Source organism: Pseudophryne corroboree, chromosome 4 (assembly GCF_028390025.1).
Source record: "Pseudophryne corroboree isolate aPseCor3 chromosome 4, aPseCor3.hap2, whole genome shotgun sequence".
Lineage (NCBI taxonomy): Eukaryota > Metazoa > Chordata > Amphibia > Anura > Myobatrachidae > Pseudophryne > Pseudophryne corroboree.
The window spans coordinates 793,511,907-793,536,118 of NC_086447.1; the positions used below are offsets into that span (position 1 = coordinate 793,511,907).

General features: G+C 47.8%; 1 protein-coding gene across 4 annotated transcripts in view; it reads left to right on the forward strand.

Annotated features, from left to right (window-relative positions):
* Positions 1-24,212, forward strand: part of DYNC2LI1 (dynein cytoplasmic 2 light intermediate chain 1) — a 378,136-nt gene that overhangs the window by 236,771 nt on the left and 117,153 nt on the right. For 3 of the 4 annotated variants that reach the window (XM_063918338.1, XM_063918339.1, XM_063918342.1), the window contains 2 exons: positions 16,137-16,225; positions 18,608-18,685. In XM_063918338.1, the coding sequence (XP_063774408.1) occupies positions 16,137-16,225; positions 18,608-18,685 (167 nt within the window). The remainder of the gene's footprint in view (positions 1-16,136; positions 16,226-18,607; positions 18,686-24,212) is intronic. The other variant, XM_063918340.1, reaches the window with a different exon arrangement.

A 24,212-nucleotide genomic window follows, 5' to 3' on the forward strand; every position in this document is an offset into this window, starting at 1 on the left:
CATGACGCTGGGGCTCCTCTGCGGGAGTCCGCACCAGTGGGGGCACGTCTCAAACTCTTCACTCAGGTCTGGGCTCGCTCGGCCCTGGATCCTTGGATATTAGAAATAGTGACCCAAGGGTACAAATTAGAATTTCAAGACGTGCCCCCTCACCGATTTTTCAAATCGGCCTTGCCAGCTTCTCTTCCAGAAAGGGAGGTGGTATGCGCTGCGATACTAAAGCTGTGTCAAAATCAAGTCATTGTCACGGTACCCCTGTTGCAACGGGGGGAGGGTTTTTATTCGAGTCTGTTCGTGGTACCAAAGCCGGATGGCTCAGTCAGACCGATTCTGAACCTAAAATCCCTCAATTTCTTTCTAAAAAAATTCCAATTCAAGATGGAATCTCTCCGAGCAGTGATCTCCAGTCTGGAGGAAGGGGATTTTATGGTGTCGCACGAAATCACAATTGGTTCCGACGACACGGCTGTCGTTCCTGGGTATGATTCTGGATACAGAATTACAGAGAGTCTTTCTTCCAGTGGAAAATGCTCTGGAAATCCAGAAAATGGTCAAACAAATATTGAAACCAACATGCGTGTTGATCCATCAATGCATTCGGTTGTTGGGGAAAATGGTAGCGGCCTACGAGGCCATACAATTTGGACGATTTCATGCCAGGGTGTTTCAGTGGGACCTGTTGGACAAGTGGTCCAGATGCCACCTACACATACACCGGAAAATAATCCTGTCCCCCAAAGCCAGGATTTCGCTCCTGTGGTGGCTGCACAGTTCTCACCTACTAGAGGGACGCAGGTTTGTGATTCACGATTGGGTCCTAATAACCACGGATGCAAGTCTCTGAGGCTGGAGAGCTATCACACAGGGGGAAAGCTTCCAAGGAAAACGGTCAAGTCAGGAAGCCTGCCTTCACATAAACGTTCTGCAATTGAGAGCCATCTACAAGCGGTACATCTTCTTCAAGATCCCGTGCAGATCCAGTCGCGTACATAAACAGGCAAGGCGGAACGAAAAGCAGAGCGGCAATGGCAGAGGTGACAAGGATTCTCCTCTGGGCAGAAAGACATGTTAGAGCTCTGTCAGCAATTTTCATTCTGGGAGTGGACAACTGGGAAGAAGACTTCCTCAGCAGACACGATCTCCATCCAGGAGAGTAGGGCCTCCACCAAGAAGTCTTCACAGAGGTGACAAGTCTGGGGAGTTCCTCAAGTAGACATGATGGCATCTCGTCTAAACAAGAAGCTTCAGAGATATTGTTCCAGGTCGAGAGACCCTCAAGCAATGGCAGTGGATACACTGGTGACCCAGTGGGTGTTTCGGTCGATATATGTTTTCCCTCCACTTCCACTGATTCCAAAAGTTCTCAAAATAATAATAAGAACAAGAGTTTGAGCAATCTTCATTGCCCCAGACTGGCCAAGGAGGGCTTGGTATCCAGATCTTCAGGAGTTACTCATAGAAGATCCTCTGCCTCTTCCACCTCGAGAGGACCTACTACAGCAGGGGCCGTGTGTGTATCAAGACTTACCGCGGCTACGTTTGATGGCATGGCTGTTGAGCGTCGGATCCTAGCCCGAAAGGGTATTCCCAAGGAAATCATCCCCACTCTTATTCAGGCCAGGAAAGAAGTAACGTCTAAAAATTACCACCGTATTTGGAGAAAATATGTGTCTTGGTGTGAATCCAAGAAGGCTCCTACGGAAGAGTTTGAGTTGGGACATTTTCTCCATTTTCTGCAGGCTGGTATGGATGCGGGCCTTAGATTGGTGTCAATCAAGGTCCAGATTTCGGCCTTATAAGTTTTCTTTCAAAAACAATTGGCCTCCTTTCCAGAAGTTCAGGCGTTCGTGAAAGGGGTTCTGCACATCCAGCCTCCATTTGTGCCTCCAGTGGCACCATGGGACCTTAATGTGGTGCTGCAGTTCCTTCAATCGGGTTGGTTTGAGCCTCTACAAGAAATAGAGTTTAAGTTTCTCACTTGGAAAGTGGTGATGCTTTTGGCGTTGGCATCCGCAAGGCGGGTGTCTGAATTGGGGGCCTTGTCCCACAAGAGCCCTTACCTGATCTTCCATGAAGATAGGGCAGAGTTGAGAACTCGTCAATATTTTCTTCCAAAGGTGGTTTCCTCTTTCCACATAAACCAACCTATTGTGGTACCAGTTGCTACTGACACATTCGCTGAGTCAAAGTCTCTAGATGTGGTTAGAGCTTTGAAGATTTATGTCGCTAGAACAGCTCGAATACGGAAAACAGAGGTTTTGTTTGTCCTGTATGCTCCCAACAAGATTGGGTGTCCTGCTTCCAAGCAGACTATTGCACGCTGGATCAGAGGTACGATTCAGGAAGCTCATTCTATGGCTGGATTGCCGTTACCGATGTCTGTGACGGCCCATTCTACTAGGAAGGTGGGCTCCTCCTGGGCGGCTGCCCGGGGGGGTCTCGGCATTACAACTTTGCCGAGCAGCTACTTGGTCAGGGTCAAACACATTTGCAAAATTCTACAAGTTTGACACCTTGGCCGATGAGGACCTAAAGTTTGGTCAATCTGTGCTGCAGGGTCAGCCGCACTCTCCCGCCCGCACTGGAGCTTTGGTATAGACCCCATGGTCTTGATGTCGTCCCCAGCATCCTCTAGGACGTATGAGAAAATAGGATTTTGATAACCTACCGGTAAATCCTTTTCTCCTAGTCCGTAGAGGATGCTGGGCGCCCGTCCCAGTGCGTACTTTACCTGCAGTTTAGTTATTACAGTTACACAAGTTGTGTTATTTTGGTTTCAGCATGTTGCTGCAATTAGTTCATGCCTGTTGCCGTGCGTTATGTTGAATGCCATGTGTGCGGCATGGTTGAGGGTGTGAGTTGGTAGATATCTCACCACTAGTTAAGTAATTCCTTTCTCTATCGTCCTAGTGGATGCTGGGGTTCCTGAAAGGACCATGGGGGGATAGCGGCTCCGCAGGAGACAGGGCACAAAAAGTAAAGCTTTAGGATCAGGTGGTGTGCACTGGCTCCTCCCCCTATGACCCTCCTCCAAGCCTCAGTTAGATTTTTGTGCCCGGCCGAGAAGGGTGCAATCTAGGTGGCTCTCCTAAAGAGCTGCTTAGAAAAGTTTAGCTTAGGTTTTTTATTTTACAGTGAGTCCTGCTGGCAACAGGATCACTGCAACGAGGGACTTAGGGGAGAAGAAGTGAACTCACCTGCGTGCAGGATGGATTGGCTTCTTGGCTACTGGACATTAGCTCCAGAGGGACGATCACAGGTACAGCCTGGATGGTCACCGGAGCCTCGCCGCCGGCCCCCTTGCAGATGCTGAAACGAGAAGAGGTCCAGAATCGGCGGCAGAAGACTCCTCAGTCTTCTTAAGGTAGCGCACAGCACTGCAGCTGTGCGCCATTTTCCTCTCAGCACACTTCACACGGCAGTCACTGAGGGTGCAGGGCGCTGGGAGGGGGGCGCCCTGGGAGGCAAATGAAAACCTTTTTTGGCTAAAAATACCTCACATATAGCCTCCGGGGGCTATATGGAGATATTTAACCCCTGCCAGAATCCGTTAAGAGCGGGAGACGAGGCCGCCGAAAAAGGGGCGGGGCCTATCTCCTCAGCACACAGCGCCATTTTCCCTCACAGAAAGGCTGGAGGGAAGGCTCCCAGGCTCTCCCCTGCACTGCACTACAGAAACAGGGTTAAAACAGAGAGGGGGGGCACTAATTTGGCGTTAGAAATATATAAAAAAGATGCTATAAGGGAAAACACTTATATAAGGTTGTCCCTATATAATTATAGCGTTTTTGGTGTGTGCTGGCAAACTCTCCCTCTGTCTCTCCAAAGGGCTAGTAGGTCCTGTCCTCTATCAGAGCATTCCCTGTGTGTGTGCTGTGTGTCGGTACGTGTGTGTCGACATGTATGAGGACGATGTTGGTGAGGAGGCGGAGCAATTGCCTGTAATGGTGATGTCACTCTCTAGGGAGTCGACACCGGAATGGATGGCTTATTTAGGGAATTACGTGATAATGTCAACACGCGCCAAGGTCGGTTGACGACATGAGACGGCCGACAAACAATTAGTACCGGTCCAGACGTCTCAAAAACACCGTCAGGGGTTTTAAAACGCCCGTTTACTTTAGTCGGTCGACACAGACACAGACAGGGACACTGAATCCAGTGTCGACGGTGAATAATCAAACGTATTCCTTATTAGGGCCACACGTTAAGGGCAATGAAGGAGGTGTTACATATTTCTGATACTACAAGTACCACAAAAGAGGGTATTATGTGGGATGTGAAAAAACTACCGTAGTTTTTCCTGAATCAGATAAATTAAATGAAGTGTGTGATGATGCGTGGGTTCCCCCCGATAGAAAATATGGGCGGTATACCCTTTCCCGCCAGAAGTTAGGGCGCGTTGGGAAACACCCCTTAGGGTGGATAAGGCGCTCACACGCTTATCAGAACAAGTGGCGGTACCGTCTATAGATAGGGCCGTCCTCAAGGAGCCAGCTGACAGGAGGCTGGAAAAATATCATAAAAAGTATATACACACATACTGGTGTTATACTGCGACCAGCGATCGCCTCAGCCTGGATGTGCAGAGCTGGGGTGGCTTGGTCGGATTCCCTGACTAAAAATATTGATACCCTTGACAGGGACAGTATTTTATTGACTATAGAGCATTTAAAGGATGTATTTCTATATATGCGAGATGCACAGAGGGATATTTGCACTCTGGCATCAAGAGTAAGTGCGATGTCCATATCTGCCAGAAGATGTTTCTGGACACGACAGTGGTCAGGTGATGCAGATTCCAAACGGCACAAAGGTGTATTGCCGTATAAAGGAAGAGGAGTTATTTGGGGTCGGTCCATCGGACCTGGTGGCCAGGGCAACTGCTGGAAAATCCACCGTTTTTACCCTAAGTCACATCTCTGCAGAAAAAGACACCGTCTTTTCAGCTTCAGTCCTTTCGTCCCTATAAGAGTCATATCTGCCCAGGGATAGAGGAAAGGGAAGAAGACTGCAGCAGGCAGCCCATTCCCAGGAACAGAAGCGTTCCACCGCTTCTGACAAGCTCTCAGCATGACGCTGAGACCGTACAGGACCCCTGGATCCTACAAGTAGTATCCCAGGGGTACAGTTTGGAATGTCGAGACGTTTCCCCTGCGCAGGCTCCTGAAGTCTGCTTTACCAAGGTCTCCCTCCGACAAGGAGGCAGTATGGGAAAAAATTCACGAGCTGTATTCCCAGCAGGTGATAATTAAATTACCCCTCCTACAACAAGAAAAGGGGTATTATTCCACACTATATTGTGGTACTGAAGCCAGAAGGCTAGGTGAGACCTATTCTAAATCTAAAAAAAAAAAAAAAAAAAAAAAAAATTTGAACACTTACAAAGGTTCAAATCAAGATGGAGTCACTCAGAGCAGTGATAACGAACCGGGAAGAAGGGGACTATCTGGTGTCCCGAGACATCAGGGATGCTTACCTCCATGTCCCAAATTTGCCCTTATCACTAAGGGTACCTCAGGTTCGTGGTACAGAACTGTCACTATCAGTTTCTGACGCTGCCGTTTGGATTGTCTACGGCACCCCGGGTCTTTACCAAGGTAATGGCCGAAATGATGGTTCTTCTTCGAAGAAAAGGCGTCTTAATTATCCCTTACTTGGACGATCTCCTGATAAGGGCAAAGTCCAGGAAACAGTTGGAGGTCGGAGTAGCACTATCTCGGATACTGTTACAACAGCAGGGGTGGATTCTAAATATTCCAAAATCGCAGCTGATCCCGACAACAAGTCTCCTGTGCTTAGGGATGATTCTGGACACAGTCCAGAAAAAGGTGTTTCTCCCGGAAGAGAAAGCCAGGGAGTTATCCGAGCTAGTCAGGAACCTCCTAAAATCAGTGCATCATTGCACAAGGGCCATGGTAAAAAAATGGTGACTTCCTTCGAAGCAATTCCAGTCGGCAGATTTCATGCAAGAACTTTTCAGTGGGATCTGCTGGACAAATGGTCCGGATCGCATCTTCAGATGCATCAGCGGATAACCCTATATCCAAGGACAAGGGTGTCTCTCCTGTGGTGGTTACAGAGTGCTCATCTTCTAGAGGGCCGCAGATTCGGCATTCAGTTTTGGATGTTGGTGACCACGGAGGCCAGCCCGAGAGGCTGGGGAGCAGTCACACAAGGAAAAAATTTCCAGGGAGTGTGATCAAGTCTGGAGATTTTTCTCCACATAAATATAGCTAAGGGTAAATTTATAATGCTCTAAGCTTAGCAAGACCTCTGCTTCAAGGTCAGCCGGTATTGATCCAGTGGGATAAAACATCATGGCAGTCGCCCACGTAAATAGACAGGGCGGCACAAGAAGCAGGAGGGCAGTGGCAAAAACTGCAAGGACTTTTCGCTGGGCGGAAAATCATGTGATAGCACTGTCAGCAGTGTTTCATTCCGGGAATGGAAACTGGGAAGCAGACTTCCTCAGTAGGCACGACCTCCACCCGGCAGAGTGGGAACTTCATGGGGAAGTTTTCCACAGTGGACGTTCTGGTAACACCGTGGGTGTACCAGTCGGTGTATGTGTTCCATCCTCTGCTTTTCATACCTAAGGTACTGAGAATTATAAGACGTAGAGGAGTAAGAACTATTCTCATGGCTCCGGATTGGCCAAGAAGGACTTGGTACCCGGAACTTCAAGAGATGCTCACAGAGGACTTATGGTCTCTGCCGCTAAGAAGGGACTTGTTTCAGCAAGTACCATGTCTGTTCCAAGACTTACCGCAGCTGCGTTTGACGGCATGGCGGTGGAACGCCGGATCCTAAGGGAAAAGGCATTCAGGAAGAGGTCATTCCTACCCTGGTCAAAGCCAGAAAGGAGGTGACCGCACAACATTATCACCACATGTGGCGAAAATATGTTGCGTGGTGTGAGGCCAGGAAGGCCCCACGAAGAAATTTCAACTCGGTCGATTCCTGCATTTCTTGCAAACAGGAGTGTCTATGGGCCTCAAATTGGGGTCCATTAAGGTTCAAATTTCGGCCCTGTCGATTTTTCTTCCAGAAAGAATTGGCTTCAGTTCCTGAAGTCCAGAAGTTTGTCAAGGGATTATTGCATATACAACCCCCTTTTGTGCCTCCAGTGGCACTGTGGGATCTCAACGTAGTTCTGGGATTCCTCAAAACACATTGGTTTAAAACCAGTCAAATCTGTGGATTTGAAGCATCTCACATGAAAAGTGACCATGCTCTTGGCCCTGGCCTGGACCAGGCGAGTGTCAAATTGGTGGTTTTTTCTCAAAAAAGCCATATCTGTTTGTCCATTCGGACAGGGCAGAGCTGCGGACTCGTCCCCAGTTCTCTCCCTAAGGTGGTGTCAGTGTTTCACCTGAACCAGCTTATTGTGGTGCCTTGCACCTACTAGGGACTTGGAGGACTCCAAGTTCCTAGATGTTGTCAGGGCCCTGAAAATATGTTTCCAGGACGGCTGGAGTCAGGAAAACTGACTTGCTGTTATCCTGTATGCACCCAAAAAACTGGGTGCTCTTGCTTCTAAGCAGACTATTGCTAGTTGGATGTGTAATACAATTCAGCTTGCACATTCTGTGGCAGGCCTGCCACAGCCAAAATATGTAAATGCCCATTCCACAAGGAAGGTGGGCTCATCTTGGGCGGCTGCCCGAGGGGTCTCGGCTTTACAACTTTGCCGAGCGGCTATTTAGTCAGGGGCAAACACGTTTGTAAAATACTACAAATTTGATACCCTGGCTAAGGAGGACCTGGAGTTCTCTCATTCGGTGCTGCAGAGTCATCCGCACTCTCCCGCCCGTTTGGGAGCTTTGGTATTATCCCCATGGTCCTTTCAGGAACCCCAGCATCCACTAGGACGATAGAGAAAATAAGAATTTACTTACCGATAATTCTATTTCTCGGAGTCCGTAGTGGATGCTGGGCGCCCATCCCAAGTGCGGATTATCTGCATTACTTGTACATAGTTACAAAAATCGGGTTATTATTGTTGTGAGCCATCTTTTCAGAGGCTCCGCTGTTATCATACTGTTAACTGAGTTCAGATCACAGGTTGTACAGTGTGATTGGTGTGGCTGGTATGAGTCTTACCCGGGATTCATAAATCCTTCCTTATTGTGTACGCTCGTCCGGGCACAGTACCTAACTGAGGCTTGGAGGAGGGTCATAGGGGGAGGAGCCAGTGCACACCACCTGATCCTAAAGCTTTACTTTTTGTGCCCTGTCTCCTGCGGAGCCGCTATCCCCCCATGGTCCTTTCAGGAACCCCAGCATCCACTACGGACTCCGAGAAATAGAATTATCGGTAAGTAAATTCTTATTTTCCTCGAAATGTCAGTCTCCCTGGGCACAGTTCCTACAACTGAGGTTTGGAGGAGGGGCATAGAGGGAGGAGCCAGTTCACACCCAATGAAAAGTCTTTAGAGTGCACATGTCTTCTGCGGATCCCGTCTATACCCCATGGTCTTGATGTCATCCCCAGCATCCTCTACGGACTAGGAGAAAAGGATTTACCGGTAGGTTATCAAAATCCTATTTTTTTGCAATCGGTTATCTTTGGAGGTCACATAGCAGATTGGAGTCCACCTATGTTCAATTAAAATGTTATGTACTGTATTGTAAAATGATCTCCAAGAGATCCCACAGTTGCTTATTGCATTTCCAAACAAGACCTTCATCATAGAGTTTCAAGAATATTTATGGTCAACCTAACAAAGATTTAGAAGATTTTTAATATCCCCTGTAAAATTAATCATAAAAAGATTCAGGGGGGTATTCATTTAGCTGCGGATCCCCGGGGGGTAATTCAATTATGCCCGATAGCCAACACTATCAGGGATTTTGTTTCACCTGGTTGGAGGCAGGAGAAACAAAATCTGAAATAAGTGCTGTTTTTCGCGGCTGCAATCGCAAAAACACGTAGATCCGAGAACTTATCCCGGATCCTATGTTTTTCATATGATAGCTGGTAAATTTTACCGTGAAAAAATGGGCATTAATTGAATTGCCCAAGAAAAACATCGGGCAAATAAAAACTATTTTTTTTGCAGTAAAATTTAGTGTTCAGTTAAATTCTTCCCTTATTGTATAATTTAAAAAGCATTGCATTTTTCTTACAGCATATTTCATATCTACAGTTTCAGCTGATAATTCTTTATAGATGTTCAGCAGATAATAAATTTTTGCATCTGTAGAAAAAATCATTAACAGTCAGAGAATAGTGTTTCTCTGACGTCCTAGTGGATGCTGGGAACTCCGTAAGGACCATGGGGAATAGCGGGCTCCGAAGGAGGCTGGGCACTCTAGAAAGATTTATGACTACCTGGTGTGCACTGGCTCCTCCCACTATGACCCTCCTCCAAGCCTCAGTTAGATTTTGTGCCCGGCCGAGGTTGGATGCACACTAGGGGCTCTCCTGAGCCTTTAGAAAGAAAGATAGAAATTAGGTTTTTTATTTTCAGTGAGACCTGCTGGCAACAGGCTCACTGCAGCGAGGGACTAAGGGGAGAAGAAGCGAACCTGCCTGCTTGCAGCCAGCTTGGGCTTCTTAGGCTACTGGACACCATTAGCTCCAGAGGGATCGACCGCAGGCCCAGTCCTTGGTGTTCGGTCCCGGAGCCGCGCCGCCGTCCCCCTTACAGAGCTAGAAGCAAGAAGAGGTCCGGAAAATCGGCGGCAGAAGACATCAGTCTTCACCAAGGTAGCGCACAGCACTGCAGCTGTGCGCCATTGCTCCTCACACACACTTCACACTCCGGTCACTGAGGGTGCAGGGCGCTGGGGGGGGGGCGCCCTGAGAAGCAATAATAACACCTTGGCTGGCAAAAATACCACAATATATAGCCCCAGAGGCTATATATGTGGAAAATACCCCTGCCAGAATATAGAAAAAAGCGGGAGAATAGTCCGCGGAAAAGGGGCGGAGCTATCTCCTGCAGCACACTGGCGCCATTTTTCCCTCACAGCTCCGCTGGAAGGAAGCTCCCTGGCTCTCCCCTGCAGTCTACACTACAGAAAATGGTAAAAAAGAGAGGGGGGGCACTAAATTTAGGCGCAGTATACAATTATAAAAAGCTATAGGGGACATAACTCAGTTAGTCCCTGCATTATATAGCGTTCTGGTGTGTGCTGGCATACTCTCACTCTGTCCCCCCAAAGGGCTTTTGTGGGTCCTGTCCTCTGTTGGAGCATTCCCTGTGTGTGTGCGGTGTGTCGGTACGGCTGTGTCGACATGTTTGATGAGGATAATGATGTGGAGACGGAGCAGATGCCTTTAGAAGGGATGTCACCCCCTGCGGGGCAGACACCTGAGTGGTTGACCTTATGGAAAGAAATGAGTGTACGTATAGACTCCTTACATAAGAAATTTGACGACATGCCAAATGTGGGACAGCCGTCGCACAGGTCATCAGGGGCTCTAAAACGCCCGCTACCTCAGACCGCAGACCCAGATGTCGACACTGATACTGAAACCAGTGTCGACGACGATGAGTCTAACCTGATGCCCACTAAGGCCATTCACTGCATGATTGAGGCAATGAAAGAGGTGTTACACATTTCTGATATAAATACAGGTACCACTAAAAAGGGTATTATGGCCCTCATTCCGAGTTGATCGGTCGCAAGGCGAATTTAGCAGAGTTACACACGCTTAGTCTACGCCTACTGGGAGTGTATCTTAGCATCTTAAAAGTGCGAACGAAGTTTACGCAATATTGCGAACAAAAAAAACTTAGCAGTTTTAGAGTAGCTCCAGACTTACTCTGCCTGTGCGATCAGTTCAGTGCTTGTCGTTCCTGGTTTGACGTCACAAACACTCCCAGCGTTCGCCCAGACACTCCCCCGTTTCTCCGGCCACTCCTGCGTTTTTTCCAGAAACGGTAGCGTTTTCAGCCACACGCCCATAAAACGCCGTGTTTCCGCCCAGTAACACCCATTTCCTGTCAATCACACTACGTTCGCCGGTGCGAACAAAAAGCCGTGAGTGAAAATCCTTTCTTCATAGCAGAATTACTTAGCGCAGTCGCAGTGCGAACATTGCGCATGCGCTCTAAGCTGATTTTCACTGCGATGCGAAAAAAAAGAACGAGCGAACGACTCGGAATGAGGGCCTATGTTTGGGGAGAAAAAACTACCCGTAGTTTTTCCCCCCATCAGATGAATTAAATGAAGTATGTGAAGAAGCGTGGGCTTTCCCTGATAAAAAATTGGTAATTCCTAAGAAGGTACTAATGGCGTTCCCTTTCCCGCCAGAGGATAGGTCACGTTGGGAAACACCTCCTAAGGTGGATAAAGCGCTCACACGTTTGTCTAAAAAGGTGGCACTACCATCTCTGGATACGGCCGCCCTCAAGGAACCTGCTGATAGAAAGCAGGAGGCGATCCTGAAGTCTGTATATACACACTCAGGCATTATACTTAGGCCAGCTATTGCGTCAGCTTGGATGTGCAGTGCTGCCGCTGCGTGGTCAGATAAACTGTCAGAAAATATTGACACATTAGACAGGGACACGATCCTGCTAACCATAGACCATATCAAAGACTCAGTCTTATATATGAGAGATGCACAGAGGGAAATCTGCCGACTGGCATCTAAAGTAAGTGCATTGTCCATTTCTGCTAGGAGAAGCTTATGGACTCGCCAGTGGACAGGAGATGCAGATTCTAAAAGGCACATGGAAGTGTTGCCATATAAGGGTGAGGAATTATTTGGGGATGGTCTCTCGGACCTAGTTTCCACAGCAACGTCTGGGAAGTCAGCATTTTTACCCCATGTCCCCTCACAGCCTAAGAAGACGCCATTTTATCAGGTTCAGTCCTTTCGGACCCAGAAAAACAGGCGTGGAAAAGGCGGGTCTTTTCTGTCCAGAGGCAGAGGTAGGGGAAAAAGGCTGCAACAAACAGCAGGTTCCCAGGAGCAAAAGTCCTCCCCCGCTTCTTCTTCCAAGTCCGCCGCATGACGGTGGGGCTCCACAGGCGGAGCCAGGTACGGTGGGGGGCCGCCTCAAGAATTTCAGCGATCAGTGGGCTCGCTCACAGGTGGATCCCTGGATCCTTCAAATAGTATCTCAGGGGTACAAACTGGAATTCGAGGCGTCTCCACCCCATCGGTTCCTAAAATCTGCCTTGCCGATTGCTCCCTCAGACAGGGAGGCGGTGCTAGCGGCTATTCACAAGCTGTATTCCCAGCAGGTGATAATCAAGGTACCCCTACTTCAACAAGGCCGGGGTTACTATTCCACACTATTTGTGGTACCGAAACCGGACGGTTCGGTGAGACCCATTTTAAATTTGAAATCCTTGAACACATACATAAAAAAATTCAAGTTCAAGATGGAATCGCTCAGGGCGGTTATTGCAAGCCTGGACGAGGGGGATTACATGGTATCCCTGGACATCAAGGATGCTTACTTGCATGTCCCCATTTACCATCCTCACCAGGAGTACCTCAGATTTGTGGTACTGGATTGCCATTACCAATTCCAGACGCTGCCGTTTGGATTGTCCACGGCACCGAGGGTATTTACCAAGGTTATGGCAGAAATGATGATACTCCTTCGAAAAAAGGGAGTTTTAATTATCCCGTACTTGGACGATCTCCTAATAAAAGCGAGGTCCAAGGAACAGTTGTTGGTGGGAGTAGCACTATCTCAGGAGGTGCTGCACCAGCACGGCTGGATTCTGAATATCCCAAAGTCACAGCTGGATCCGACGACACGGCTACTGTTCCTGGGTATGATTCTGGATACAGTCCAGAAAAAAGTGTTTCTCCCGGAGGAGAAAGCCAGGGAGTTGTCATCTCTAGTCAGAGACCTCCTGAAACCAAAACAGGTATCAGTGCATCGCTGCACGCGAGTCCTGGGAAAGATGGTGGCTTCTTACGAAGCAATTCCCTTCGGCAGGTTCCATGCCAGAATCTTTCAGTGGGACCTGTTGGACCAGTGGTCCGGATCGCATCTTCAGATGCATCGCTTAATAACCCTGTCTCCAAGAACCAGGGTGTCTCTACTGTGGTGGCTGCAGAGTGCCCATCTTCTAGAGGGCCGCAGGTTCGGCATACAGGACTGGGTCCTGGTGACCACGGATGTCAGCCTTCGAGGCTGGGGGGCAGTCACAAAGGGAAGAAACTTCCAAGGACTATGGTCGAGTCAGGAGACTTCCCTTCACATAAATATTCTGGAACTAAGGGCCATCTACAATGCCCTAAGTCAAGCAAAATCCCTGCTCCTACACCAGCCGGTGCTGATCCAGTCAGACAACATCACGGCAGTCGCTTATGTAAATCGACAGGGCGGCACAAGAAGCAGGATGGCGATGGCAGAAGCCACAAGAATTCTCCGTTGGGCGGAGAATCATGTACTAGCACTGTCAGCAGTGTTCATTCCGGGAGTGGACAACTGGGAAGCAGACTTCCTCAGCAGACACGACATCCACCCGGGAGAGTGGGGACTTCATCCAGAAGTCTTCCAGATGCTAGTAAACCGTTGGGAAAAACCACAGGTGGACATGATGGCGTCCCGCCTCAACAAAAAGTTAAAAAGATATTGCGCCAGGTCAAGGGACCCTCAGGCGATAGCTGTGGACGCTCTAGTGACACCGTGGGTGTACCAGTTGGTTTATGTGTTCCCTCCTCTGCCTCTCATACCAAAGGTATTGAGAATAATAAGAAAGCGAGGAGTAAACACAATTCTCGTGGTTCCGGATTGGCCAAGACGAGCGTGGTACCCGGAACTTCAAGAGATGCTCTCAGAGGACCCGTGGCCTCTACCGCTCAGACAGGACCTGCTACAGCAGGGGCCCTGTCTGTTCCAAGACTTACCGCGGCTGCGTTTGACGGCATGGCGGTTGAACACCGGATCCTGAAGGAAAAGGGTATTCCGGAAGAAGTCATTCCTACGCTTATTAAGGCCAGGAAAGACGTTACAGCAAAGCATTATCACCGCATATGGCGGAAATATGTTGCATGGTGCGAGGCAAAAAAGGCCCCAACAGAGGAATTTCAGCTGGGTCGATTTCTGCATTTCCTGCAAGCAGGAGTGAATATGGGCCTAAAGCTAGGCTCCATTAAAGTACAGATCTCGGCTCTGTCAATTTTCTTTCAAAAAGAACTAGCTTCAGTACCTGAAGTTCAGACATTTGTGAAAGGAGTGCTGCATATTCAGTCCCCGTTTGTGCCCCCTGTGGCACCTTGGGATCTCAACGTGGTGTTGAGTTTCTTAAAATCACATTGGTTTGAGCCACTTAAAACCGTGGATCTAAAATATCTTACGTGGAAAGTGGTCATGTTATTGGCCTTGGCTTCAGCCAGGCGAGTGTCAGAATTGGCGGCTTTATCATGTAAAAGCCCTTATCTGATTTTCCATATGGATAGGGCAGAATTGAGGACTCGTCCCCAGTTTCTTCCTAAGGTGGTATCAGCTTTTCACTTAAACCAACCTATCGTGGTGCCTGCGGCTACTAGGGACTTGGAGGACTCCAAGTTACTGGACGTAGTCAGGGCCTTGAAAATTTATGTTTCCAGGACGGCTGGAGTCAGGAAAACTGACTCGCTATTTATCCTGTATGCACCCAACAAGCTGGGTGCTCCTGCTTCTAAGCAGACTATTGCTCGCTGGATTTGTAGCACAATTCAGCAGGCGCATTCTGCGGCTGGACTGCCGCATCCTAAATCAGTAAAAGCCCATTCCACAAAGAAGGTGGGCTCATCTTGGACGGCTGCCCGAGGGGTCTCGGCTTTACAACTTTGCCGAGCTGCTACTTGGTCAGGGGCAAACACGTTTGCTAAATTCTACAAATTTGATACCCTGGCTGAGGAGGACCTGGAGTTCTCTCATTCGGTGCTGCAGAGTCATCCGCACTCTCCCGCCCGTTTGGGAGCTTTGGTATAATCCCCATGGTCCTTACGGAGTTCCCAGCATCCACTAGGACGTCAGAGAAAATAAGATTTTACTCACCGGTAAATCTATTTCTCGTAGTCTGTAGTGGATGCTGGGCGCCCGTCCCAAGTGCGGATTGTCTGCAATACTTGTACATAGTTACTGTTAACTAAAGGGTTATTGTTGAGCCATCTGTTGAGAGGCTCAGTTGTTTTCATACTGTTAAACTGGGTATTGTATCACGAGTTGTACAGTGTGATTGGTGTGGCTGGTAAGAGTCTTACCCGGGATTCAAAATCCTTCCTTATTATGTCAGCTCGTCCGGGCACAGTGTCCTAACTGAGGCTTGGAGGAGGGTCATAGTGGGAGGAGCCAGTGCACACCAGGTAGTCATAAATCTTTCTAGAGTGCCCAGCCTCCTTCGGAGCCCGCTATTCCCCATGGTCCTTACGGAGTTCCCAGCATCCACTACGGACTACGAGAAATAGATTTACCGGTGAGTAAAATCTTATTTTTTTCTTCGAGTTTGTATATTCTCCCAATGTTTGCGTGGGTTTCCTCCAGGTACTCCGGTTTCCTTCCACAATCCAAAAATATACTGTTAGGTTAATTGGCTACTGATAACAAAAAAAAAATATATCCCCAGTATGTGTCTGTGCCCATGTTATAGGGGAATATACTGTAGACTGTAAAAAAACACTGAGGCAGGGTCTGGTGTGAATGGCCAAATATTCTTTGTAAAGCACTGTGGAATATGTGCGCGCTATATAAATAACTGATAATAACAAGATTGGGTAAATTGTGACTCAAAACTTAGCATTATCTATACTAGTGTCATGTTCAAAACCAAGACTAATGCAATGCACTAAATATGGGTGTAGTATGAGTGGCCGGCAGCCGGGATACCGGGGGCCAGCAAACCGGTGCCGGGATCCCGGCCGCCGGCATACCGACAGCTGGGCGAGCGCTAATGAGCCCCTTGCGGGCTCGCTGCGCTCGCCACACTGTGGGCACGGTGACGCGCTACGCTATTTACTCTCCTCCAGGGAAGTTGGGATCCCAGCGTCGGTATGCTGGTAGCCAGGATCCCGGCCGGCGGCATACTGAAGACCACCCACTAAATACATATGTTGTTGTATGATGAATATGTTGTACTTTATGGTGGTGTTTTATGTATATTTTTGTCAATCTTTTGTTTTCCTATTGGTAAATTAATGTATTCCTGTTTGAACATCTTTTCTTCAGCCAAAAGAAATTGCTCATTTTTGGGAACTTGGCGGTGGGACATCACTAATGGATTTAATTCCTATTCCAATAACAAGTGAGAACATTGGGTAAGTAGAATATGTTTGTACGTGTATCACCTTAATAACATGGAGGTGAGAGGTAAAGATTAAGGGTTGATTTGGTTAGTGATGGGTTCAGTAGCGGATCTTGCCACGGGCAAGCAGGACTTTTGCCCGGGGCGCTGCCTCCCGGAGGGCGCAGGGCGCCACACCAGGGCAAGATCCGCTGCTGCTGTGCCCCCCACTGCCCGCCGCTGCCGCTGGCCGCTGTGATGGGAAACTAGACGCGTACGCGTCTAATTTCCCTTCGTGGAGAGGTCCTTTACTGTGCGGTGCGCGATGACGTCATCGCGCACCGCACATTTCAGTGCTACAGTAGTCTGTACAGGGGGCGTAAATGACCACGCCCCCTGTACGAAGCCACGCCCCCTATTGGCGCCCGGGGCGCACAGAGCACCAGAACCGGCCCTGGATGGGTTGACTAAGAGTGAGCTGGGAGGGACAATAGTGAGTGAACGTGGTGATACCAGAGTTTAGTAATAAGCCCCTCAGATATACAGTATGTGGAGATCACTGACCATCTTTCCGCATTTCCTCCCCTGTGCTTTTTGTCCCATTAGAAGACAGAATTGCAGATTTGAAAAGACAGGTAGTGACTGAGCTTACTGGTATTGATTGTAAATATTATTAGAGGAATTCAATTGTGCGGCAATTTTTAAATTGACCTGTTTTCGCTCTAATACACATGGACATTTGGATAAGTTCCTGAGTCCATGTGTTTTTGCAGCCAAGATCATGGAAACGAGTCCGTTATCAGGGATTTTTTTTCACCTGCCTCTGCCAGGTGAAAGAGAATCCCGGATAGTGCTAGCTTTCAGGGCTAATTGGATAGCCCCCAGGGGGATCAACTAGCCATGGTAAATTACTGCGGCTAATTGAATTCCCTCCTATGTATGTGTATAATTGCTACCAAGTTATGCGTTTTCTACCATTGAGTGCATATAGTATTCAGTAGGTCCTGCTCTTTGTCATGTTTTTATGTACTTTGATTTGCAATTCTTTGTTTTCTTCCTTTTACTTTCCATGTGTTGTCAGAGAATGACAATCCACTGTTCTGTTGTATGGGCTTTATTTGTGCATAGTAGTTCATATGTGATATGTATTTATTCCTGTAAGTTCAGTCTGCATACAGTCAATTCTAATATCTTGTAAAATTGGGGGGTGGGGGGAATTTAACTCTTATCTATGTGCACAAAACAGTTGAATGAAGCAACTCTGTGAGTAATATCTTAGCTAATTTTTTCTCACATCCTATAGAGACGCGCAGGAAAATGAGTGAAGGTTATTTCCATTTTAAGTGCTAATGTGCTCAGCTAGCTATTTTGTGATGCCAATAGTACTTCACTCAGGGGCAGATGTATTAACCTGGAGAAGGCATAAGGAAGTGATAAACCAGTGATATGTGCAAAGTGATAAACGCACCAGCCAATCAGCTCAAATATGTAAATTAACAGTTAGGAGCAGATTGGCTGGTGCATTTATCACCTTGCATTTATCACTGGTTTATCACTTCCTTGTGACTTCTCCAGGTTAATAAATCTGCCCCTCAGTGTTGAATTGCCCCAGTGATTTGTGATGACATCACTGTTGTGTATTATAATGAATAATGCACTGTCTACTGTCTTATAATAGATAGTAGAAATCACCTTGTATTTCTTTGATGAGCTTTACCTTGTGCTTTATATGGTCACAGAACTCTGTGCAAATTCTAATATCACCATAATTTAAGGGAGTGCATTACCCTGTCGGTAAAAACTCATTAAAATATTGGAAAGTGAGGATTTTTTCTATCAGTTAAAAAAAATTGAGATCAACAAGTATATAATGCAGCACACTGTAATTAGAAAGTATTCCGTGAAAAGGTTTTGGGGGTTGATAAGCGTTCCTGTCTGTAGAATATTGCTACATGTTGAGTATCCCTTATCCAAAATGCTTGGGACCAGAAGTATTTTGGATATCGTATTTTTCCGTATTTTGGAATAATTGCATACCATAATGAGATATCATGGCGATGGGACCCAAGTCTAAGTACAGAATGTATTTATGTTTCATATACACATTATACACACAGCCTGAAGTTCATTTTAGCCAATATGTGCATTAAACAAAGTGTGTGTACATTCACACAATTCATTTGTTTCATATACACCTTATACACACAGCCTGAAGGTCATATAATACAATATTTTTTAATAACTTTGTGTATTAAACAAAGTTTGTGTACATTGAGCCATCAGAAAACAAAGGTTTCACTATCTCAGTCTCACTCAAAAAATTCCGTATTTCGGAATATTTGGATATGGGATGCTCAACCTGTATTAGTTAGTTATATTGGAGAGGTTACATATTCTGCCTTTTTGTTGTTTACAGTTGTTATATCTATGAGAGCATATGTATCATATGTAATATGTGGATTATCGCATGGTTGTTGCAGGCACGTGGAGGCAGGTGAGACAGTGCATCCCCTGTCATTTAATGATTAAAATATTAAAAAGAAGATACTTATGACATTTTCTGTGTCATAAGTGTCTCCTTTATATTATTTTATTCATTTTTGCAGGTAATTTGGGTTTGTGAGGCATCGATAGTGGTTCCTCCCATTGTCAAAGGGAAAGTGGCCGGAGCTGGGGGCGGGGCCATGCCGCGGGCTGTAAAATCCCATTTTCTCTATCGTCCTAAGTGGATGCTGGGGTTCCTGAAAGGACCATGGGGAATAGCGGCTCCGCAGGAGACAGGGCACAAAAGTAAAGCTTTTACAGGTCAGGTGGTGTGTACTGGCTCCTCCCCCTATGACCCTCCTCCAGACTCCAGTTAGATTTTTGTGCCCGGCCGAGAAGGGTGCAATTCTAGGTGGCTCTCATAAAGAGCTGCTTAGAGAGTTTAGCTTAGGTTTTTTTATTTTACAGTGATTCCTGCTGGCAACAGGATCACTGCAACGAGGGACAGAGGGGAGAAGAAGTGAACTCACCTGCGTGCAGGATGGATTGGCTTCTTGGCTACTGGACATGAAGCTCCAGAGGGACGATCACAGGTACAGCCTGGATGGTCACCGGAGCCACGCCGCCGGCCCCCTCACAGATGCTGAAGCAAGAAGAGGTCCAGAATCGGCGGCTGAAGACTCCTGCAGTCTTCTTAAGGTAGCGCACAGCACTGCAGCTGTGCGCCATTTTCCTCTCAGCACACTTCACACGGCAGTCACTGAGGGTGCAGGGCGCTGGGGGGGGGGCGCCCTGGGAGGCAAATGAAAACCTTTAAAAAGGCTAAAAATACCTCACATATAGCCCCAGAGGCTATATGGAGATATTTACCCCTGCCTAAATGTACTAAATAGCGGGAGACGAGCCCGCCGGAAAAGGGGCGGGGCCTATCTCCTCAGCACACGGCGCCATTTTCTGTCACAGCTCCGCTGGTCAGGAAGGCTCCCAGGTCTCTCCCCTGCACTGCACTACAGAAACAGGGTATAACAGAGAGGGGGGGCAAAATAAATGGCAATATATTAATATAAAAGCAGCTATAAGGGAGCACTTAATCATAAGGCTATCCCTGTCATATATAGCGCTTTTTGGTGTGTGCTGGCAGACTCTCCCTCTGTCTCCCCAAAGGGCTAGTGGGTCCTGTCTTCGTATAGAGCATTCCCTGTGTGTCTGCTGTGTGTCGGTACGTGTGTGTCGACATGTATGAGGACGTTATTGGTGTGGAGGCGGAGCAATTGCCAAATATGAGGATGTCACCTCCTAGGGGGTCGACACCAGAATGGATGCCTTTATTTGTGGAATTACGGGATAGCGTCAACTCGCTTAAGCAGTCGTTGCCGACATGAGGCGGCCGGACACTCAATTAGTGCCTGTCCAGGCGCCTCAAACACCGTCAGGGGCTGTAAAACGTCCCTTGCCTCAGTCGGTCGACACAGACCCAGACACAGGCACTGATTCCGGTGGTGAAGGTGACGAATCAACCGTATTTTCCAGTAGGGCCACACGTTATATGATTTTGGCAATAAAGGAGATGTTACATTTAGCTGATACTACAGGTACCACTAAACAGGGTATTATGTGGGGTGTGAAAAAACTACCAGTAGTTTTTACCGAATCAGAAGAATTAAATGACGTGTGTGATGAAGCGTGGGGTGCCCCGATAAAAAACTGCTAATTTCAAAGAAGTTATTGGCTTTATACCCTTTCCCGCCAGAGGTTAGGGAGCGCTGGGAAACACCTCCTAGGGTGGACAAAGCGCTAACACGCTTATCAAAACAAGTGGCGTTACCCTCTCCTGAGACGGCCGCACTTAAAGATCCATCAGATAGGAGGATGGAAAATATCCAAAAAGGTATATACACACATGCAGGTGTTATACTACGACCAGCTATTGCGACTGCCTGGATGTGCAGTGCTGGGGTAGTTTGGTCAGAGTCCCTGATCGAAAATATTGATACCCTGGACAGGGACAATATTTTACTGTCGTTAGAACAAATAAAGGATGCATTTCTTTATATGCGTGATGCACAGAGAGATATCTGCACACTGGCATCACGGGTAAGTGCTATGTCCATTTCGGCCAGAAGAGCTTTATGGACACGACAGTGGACAGGCGATGCGTAGAGGAGTTATTTGGGGTCGGTCTATCGGATTTGGTGGCCACGGCTACGGCCGGGAAATCCACCTTTCTACCTCAAGTCACTCCCCAACAGAAAAAGGCACCGACCTTTCAACCGCAGCCCTTTCGTTCCTTTAAAAATAAGAGAGCAAAGGGCTATTCATATCTGCCACGAGGCAGAGGACGAGGGAAGAGACAGCAACAGGCAGCTCCTTCCCAGGAACAGAAGCCCTCCCCGGCTTCTACAAAAGCCTCAGCATGACGCTGGGGCTTCGCAAGCGGACTCGGGGGCGGTAGGCGGTCGTCTCAAGAATTACAGCGCGCAGTGGGCTCACTCGCAGGTAAATCCCTGGATCCTGCAGATAATATCTCAGGGGTACAGGTTGAAATTAGAGACAGAGCCACCTCGCCGTTTCCTGAAGTCTGCTTTACCAACGTCCCCCTCAGAAAGGGAGACGGTTTTGGAAGCCATTCACAAGCTGTATTCTCAGCAGGTGATAGTCAAGGTACCTCTTCTACAACAAGGGAAGGGGTATTATTCCACTCTTTTTGTGGTACCGAAGCCGGATGGCTCGGTAAGGCCTATTCTAAATCTGAAGTCCTTGAACCTGTACATAAAGAAGTTCAAGTTCAAGATGGAGTCACTCAGAGCAGTGATAGCGAACCTGGAAGAAGGGGACTTTATGGTATCCTTGGACATCACGGATGCGTATCTCCACGTTCCAATTACCCCTCACACCAGGGGTACCTCAGGTTCGTTGTACAAAACTGTCACTATCAGTTTCAGACGCTGCCGTTTGGTTTGTCCACGGCACCTCGGGTCTTTACAAAGGTAATGGCCGAGATAATATTTCTTCTTCGAAGAAAAGGCGTATTAATTATCCCATACTTGGACGATCTCCTAATAAGGGCAAGGTCCAGAGAACAGCTAGAGATGGGTTTAGCACTATCTCAAGAGGTGCTAAAGCAGCACGGATGGATTCTGAATATTCCAAAATCCAAATTAATGCCGACAACTCGTCTGCTGTTCCTGGGGATGATTCTGGACATAGTTCAGAAAAAGGTTTTTCTTCCCGAAGAAAAAGCCAAGGAGTTATCTGACCTGGTCAGGAACCTCCTAAAACCAGGAAAGGTGTCTGTACATCAATGCACAAGAGTCCTGGGAAAAAATGGTAGCTTCTTACGAAGCAATCCCTTTCGGCAGATTCCATGCAAAGGGATCTGTTGGACAAATGGTCAGGGTCGCATCTTCAGATGCACCTGCGGATAACCCTGTCGCCGAGGACAAGGGTATCCCTTCTGTGGTGGTTGCAGGAGGCTCATCTATTGGAGGGCCGCAGATTCGGCATGCAGGATTGGATCCTGGTGACCACGGATGCCAGCCTGAGAGGCTGGGGAGCAGTCACACAGGGAAGAAATTTCCAGGGAGTGTGGTCGAGCCTGAAAAAGTCTCTTCACATAAGCATTCTGGAACTAAGAGCAATCTACAATGCTCTAAGCCAGGCGGAACCTCTGCTTCAAGGAAGACCGGTGTTGATCCAGTCGGACAACATCACGGCAGTCGCCCATGTAAACAGACAGGGCGACACAAGAAGCAGGAGGGCAATGGCAGAAGCTGCCAGGATCCTTCGCTGGGCGGAGAATCACGTGATAGCACTGTCCGCAGTATTCATCCCGGGCGTGGACAACTGGGAAGCAGACTTCCTCAGCAGACACGACCTTCACCCGGGAGAGTGGGGACTTCATCCAGAAGTTTTCCACATGATATTAAACCGTTGGGTAAAACCAATGGTGGACATGATGGCGTCTCGCCTCAACAAAACACTGGACAGGTATTGCGCCAGGTCAAGAGATCCGCAGGCAATAGCTGTGGACGCGCTGGTAACACCTTGGGTGTACCAGTCGGTATATGTGTTTCCTCCTCTGCCTCTCATACCAAAGGTATTGAGGACTATACGGCAAAGAGGAGTAAGACTAGTGGCTCCGGATTGGCCAAGAAGGACTTGGTACCCGGAACTTCAAGAGATGGTCACGGACGATCCGTGGCCTCTACTTCTGAGAAGGGACCTGCTTCAGCAGGGTCCCTGTCTTTTTCAAGACTTACCGCGGCTGCGTTTGACGGCATGGCGTTTGAATGCCAGATCCTAAAAGGAAAAGGCATTCCAGAAGAAGTCATTCCTACCTTGATAAAGGCAAGGAAGGAAGTCACCGCGAAGCATTATCGCCGTATTTGGCGAAAATATGTTGCGTGGTGCGAGCAGCGGAGTGCTCCGTTGGAGGAATTTCAACTGGGTCGTTTTCCTACATTTCCTGCAATCAGGATTGTCTATGGGTCTCAAATTGGGATCTATTAAGGTTCAAATTTCGGCCCTATCAATATTCTTCCAAAAAGAATTGGCCTCAGTCCCTGAGGTCCAGATTTTTATCAAAGGAGTACTGCATATACAGCCTCCTGTGGTGCCTAAGGTGGCACCGTGGGATCTAAATGTAGTTTTAGATTTCCTCAAATCCAATTGGTTTGAACCACTAAAGAATGTGGATTTGAAATATCTCACATGGAAAGTGACTATGTTACTGGCCCTGGCTACGGCCGTGAGAGTATCTGAACTGGCGGCTTTGTTTTATAAAAGCCCTTATTTAATTTTCCATTCGACATAGGGCAGAGCTGCGGACGCGTCCGCATTTTCTCCCTAAGGTGGTATCAGCGTTTCACCTGAACCAGCCTATTGCAGTGCCTGCGGCTACAGACGACTTGAAGGACTCCAAGTTGTTGGACGTTGTCAGAGCCTTAAAAATATACATTTAAAGGACGGCTGGAGTCAGAAAATCTGACTCGCTGTTTATACTGTATGCACCCAACAAGTTGGGTGCACCTGCTTCTAAGCAGTCGATTGCTCGTTCGATTTGTAACAAAATTCAACTTGTACATTCTGTGGCAGGCCTGCCACAGCCTAAATCTGTTAAGGCCCATTCCGCAAGGAAGGTGGGCTCATCTTGGACGGCTGCCCGAGGGGTCTCGGCATTACAACTCTGCCGAGCAGCTACGTGGTCAGGGGAGAACACGTTTGTAAATTTTTACAAATTTGATACCCTGGCAAAGGAGGACCTGGAGTTCTCTCATTCGGTGCTGTAGAGTCATCCGCACTCTCCCGCCCGTTTGGGAGCTTTGGTATAATCCCCATGGTCCTTTCAGGAACCCCAGCATCCACTTAGGACGATAGAGAAAATAAGAATTTACTTACCGATAATTCTATTTCTCGGAGTCCGTAGTGGATGCTGGGCGCCCATCCCAAGTGCGGATTATCTGCAATACTTGTACATAGTTATTGTTAACTAATTCGGGTTATTGTTTAGGAAGCCATCTTTCAGAGGCTCCTCTGTT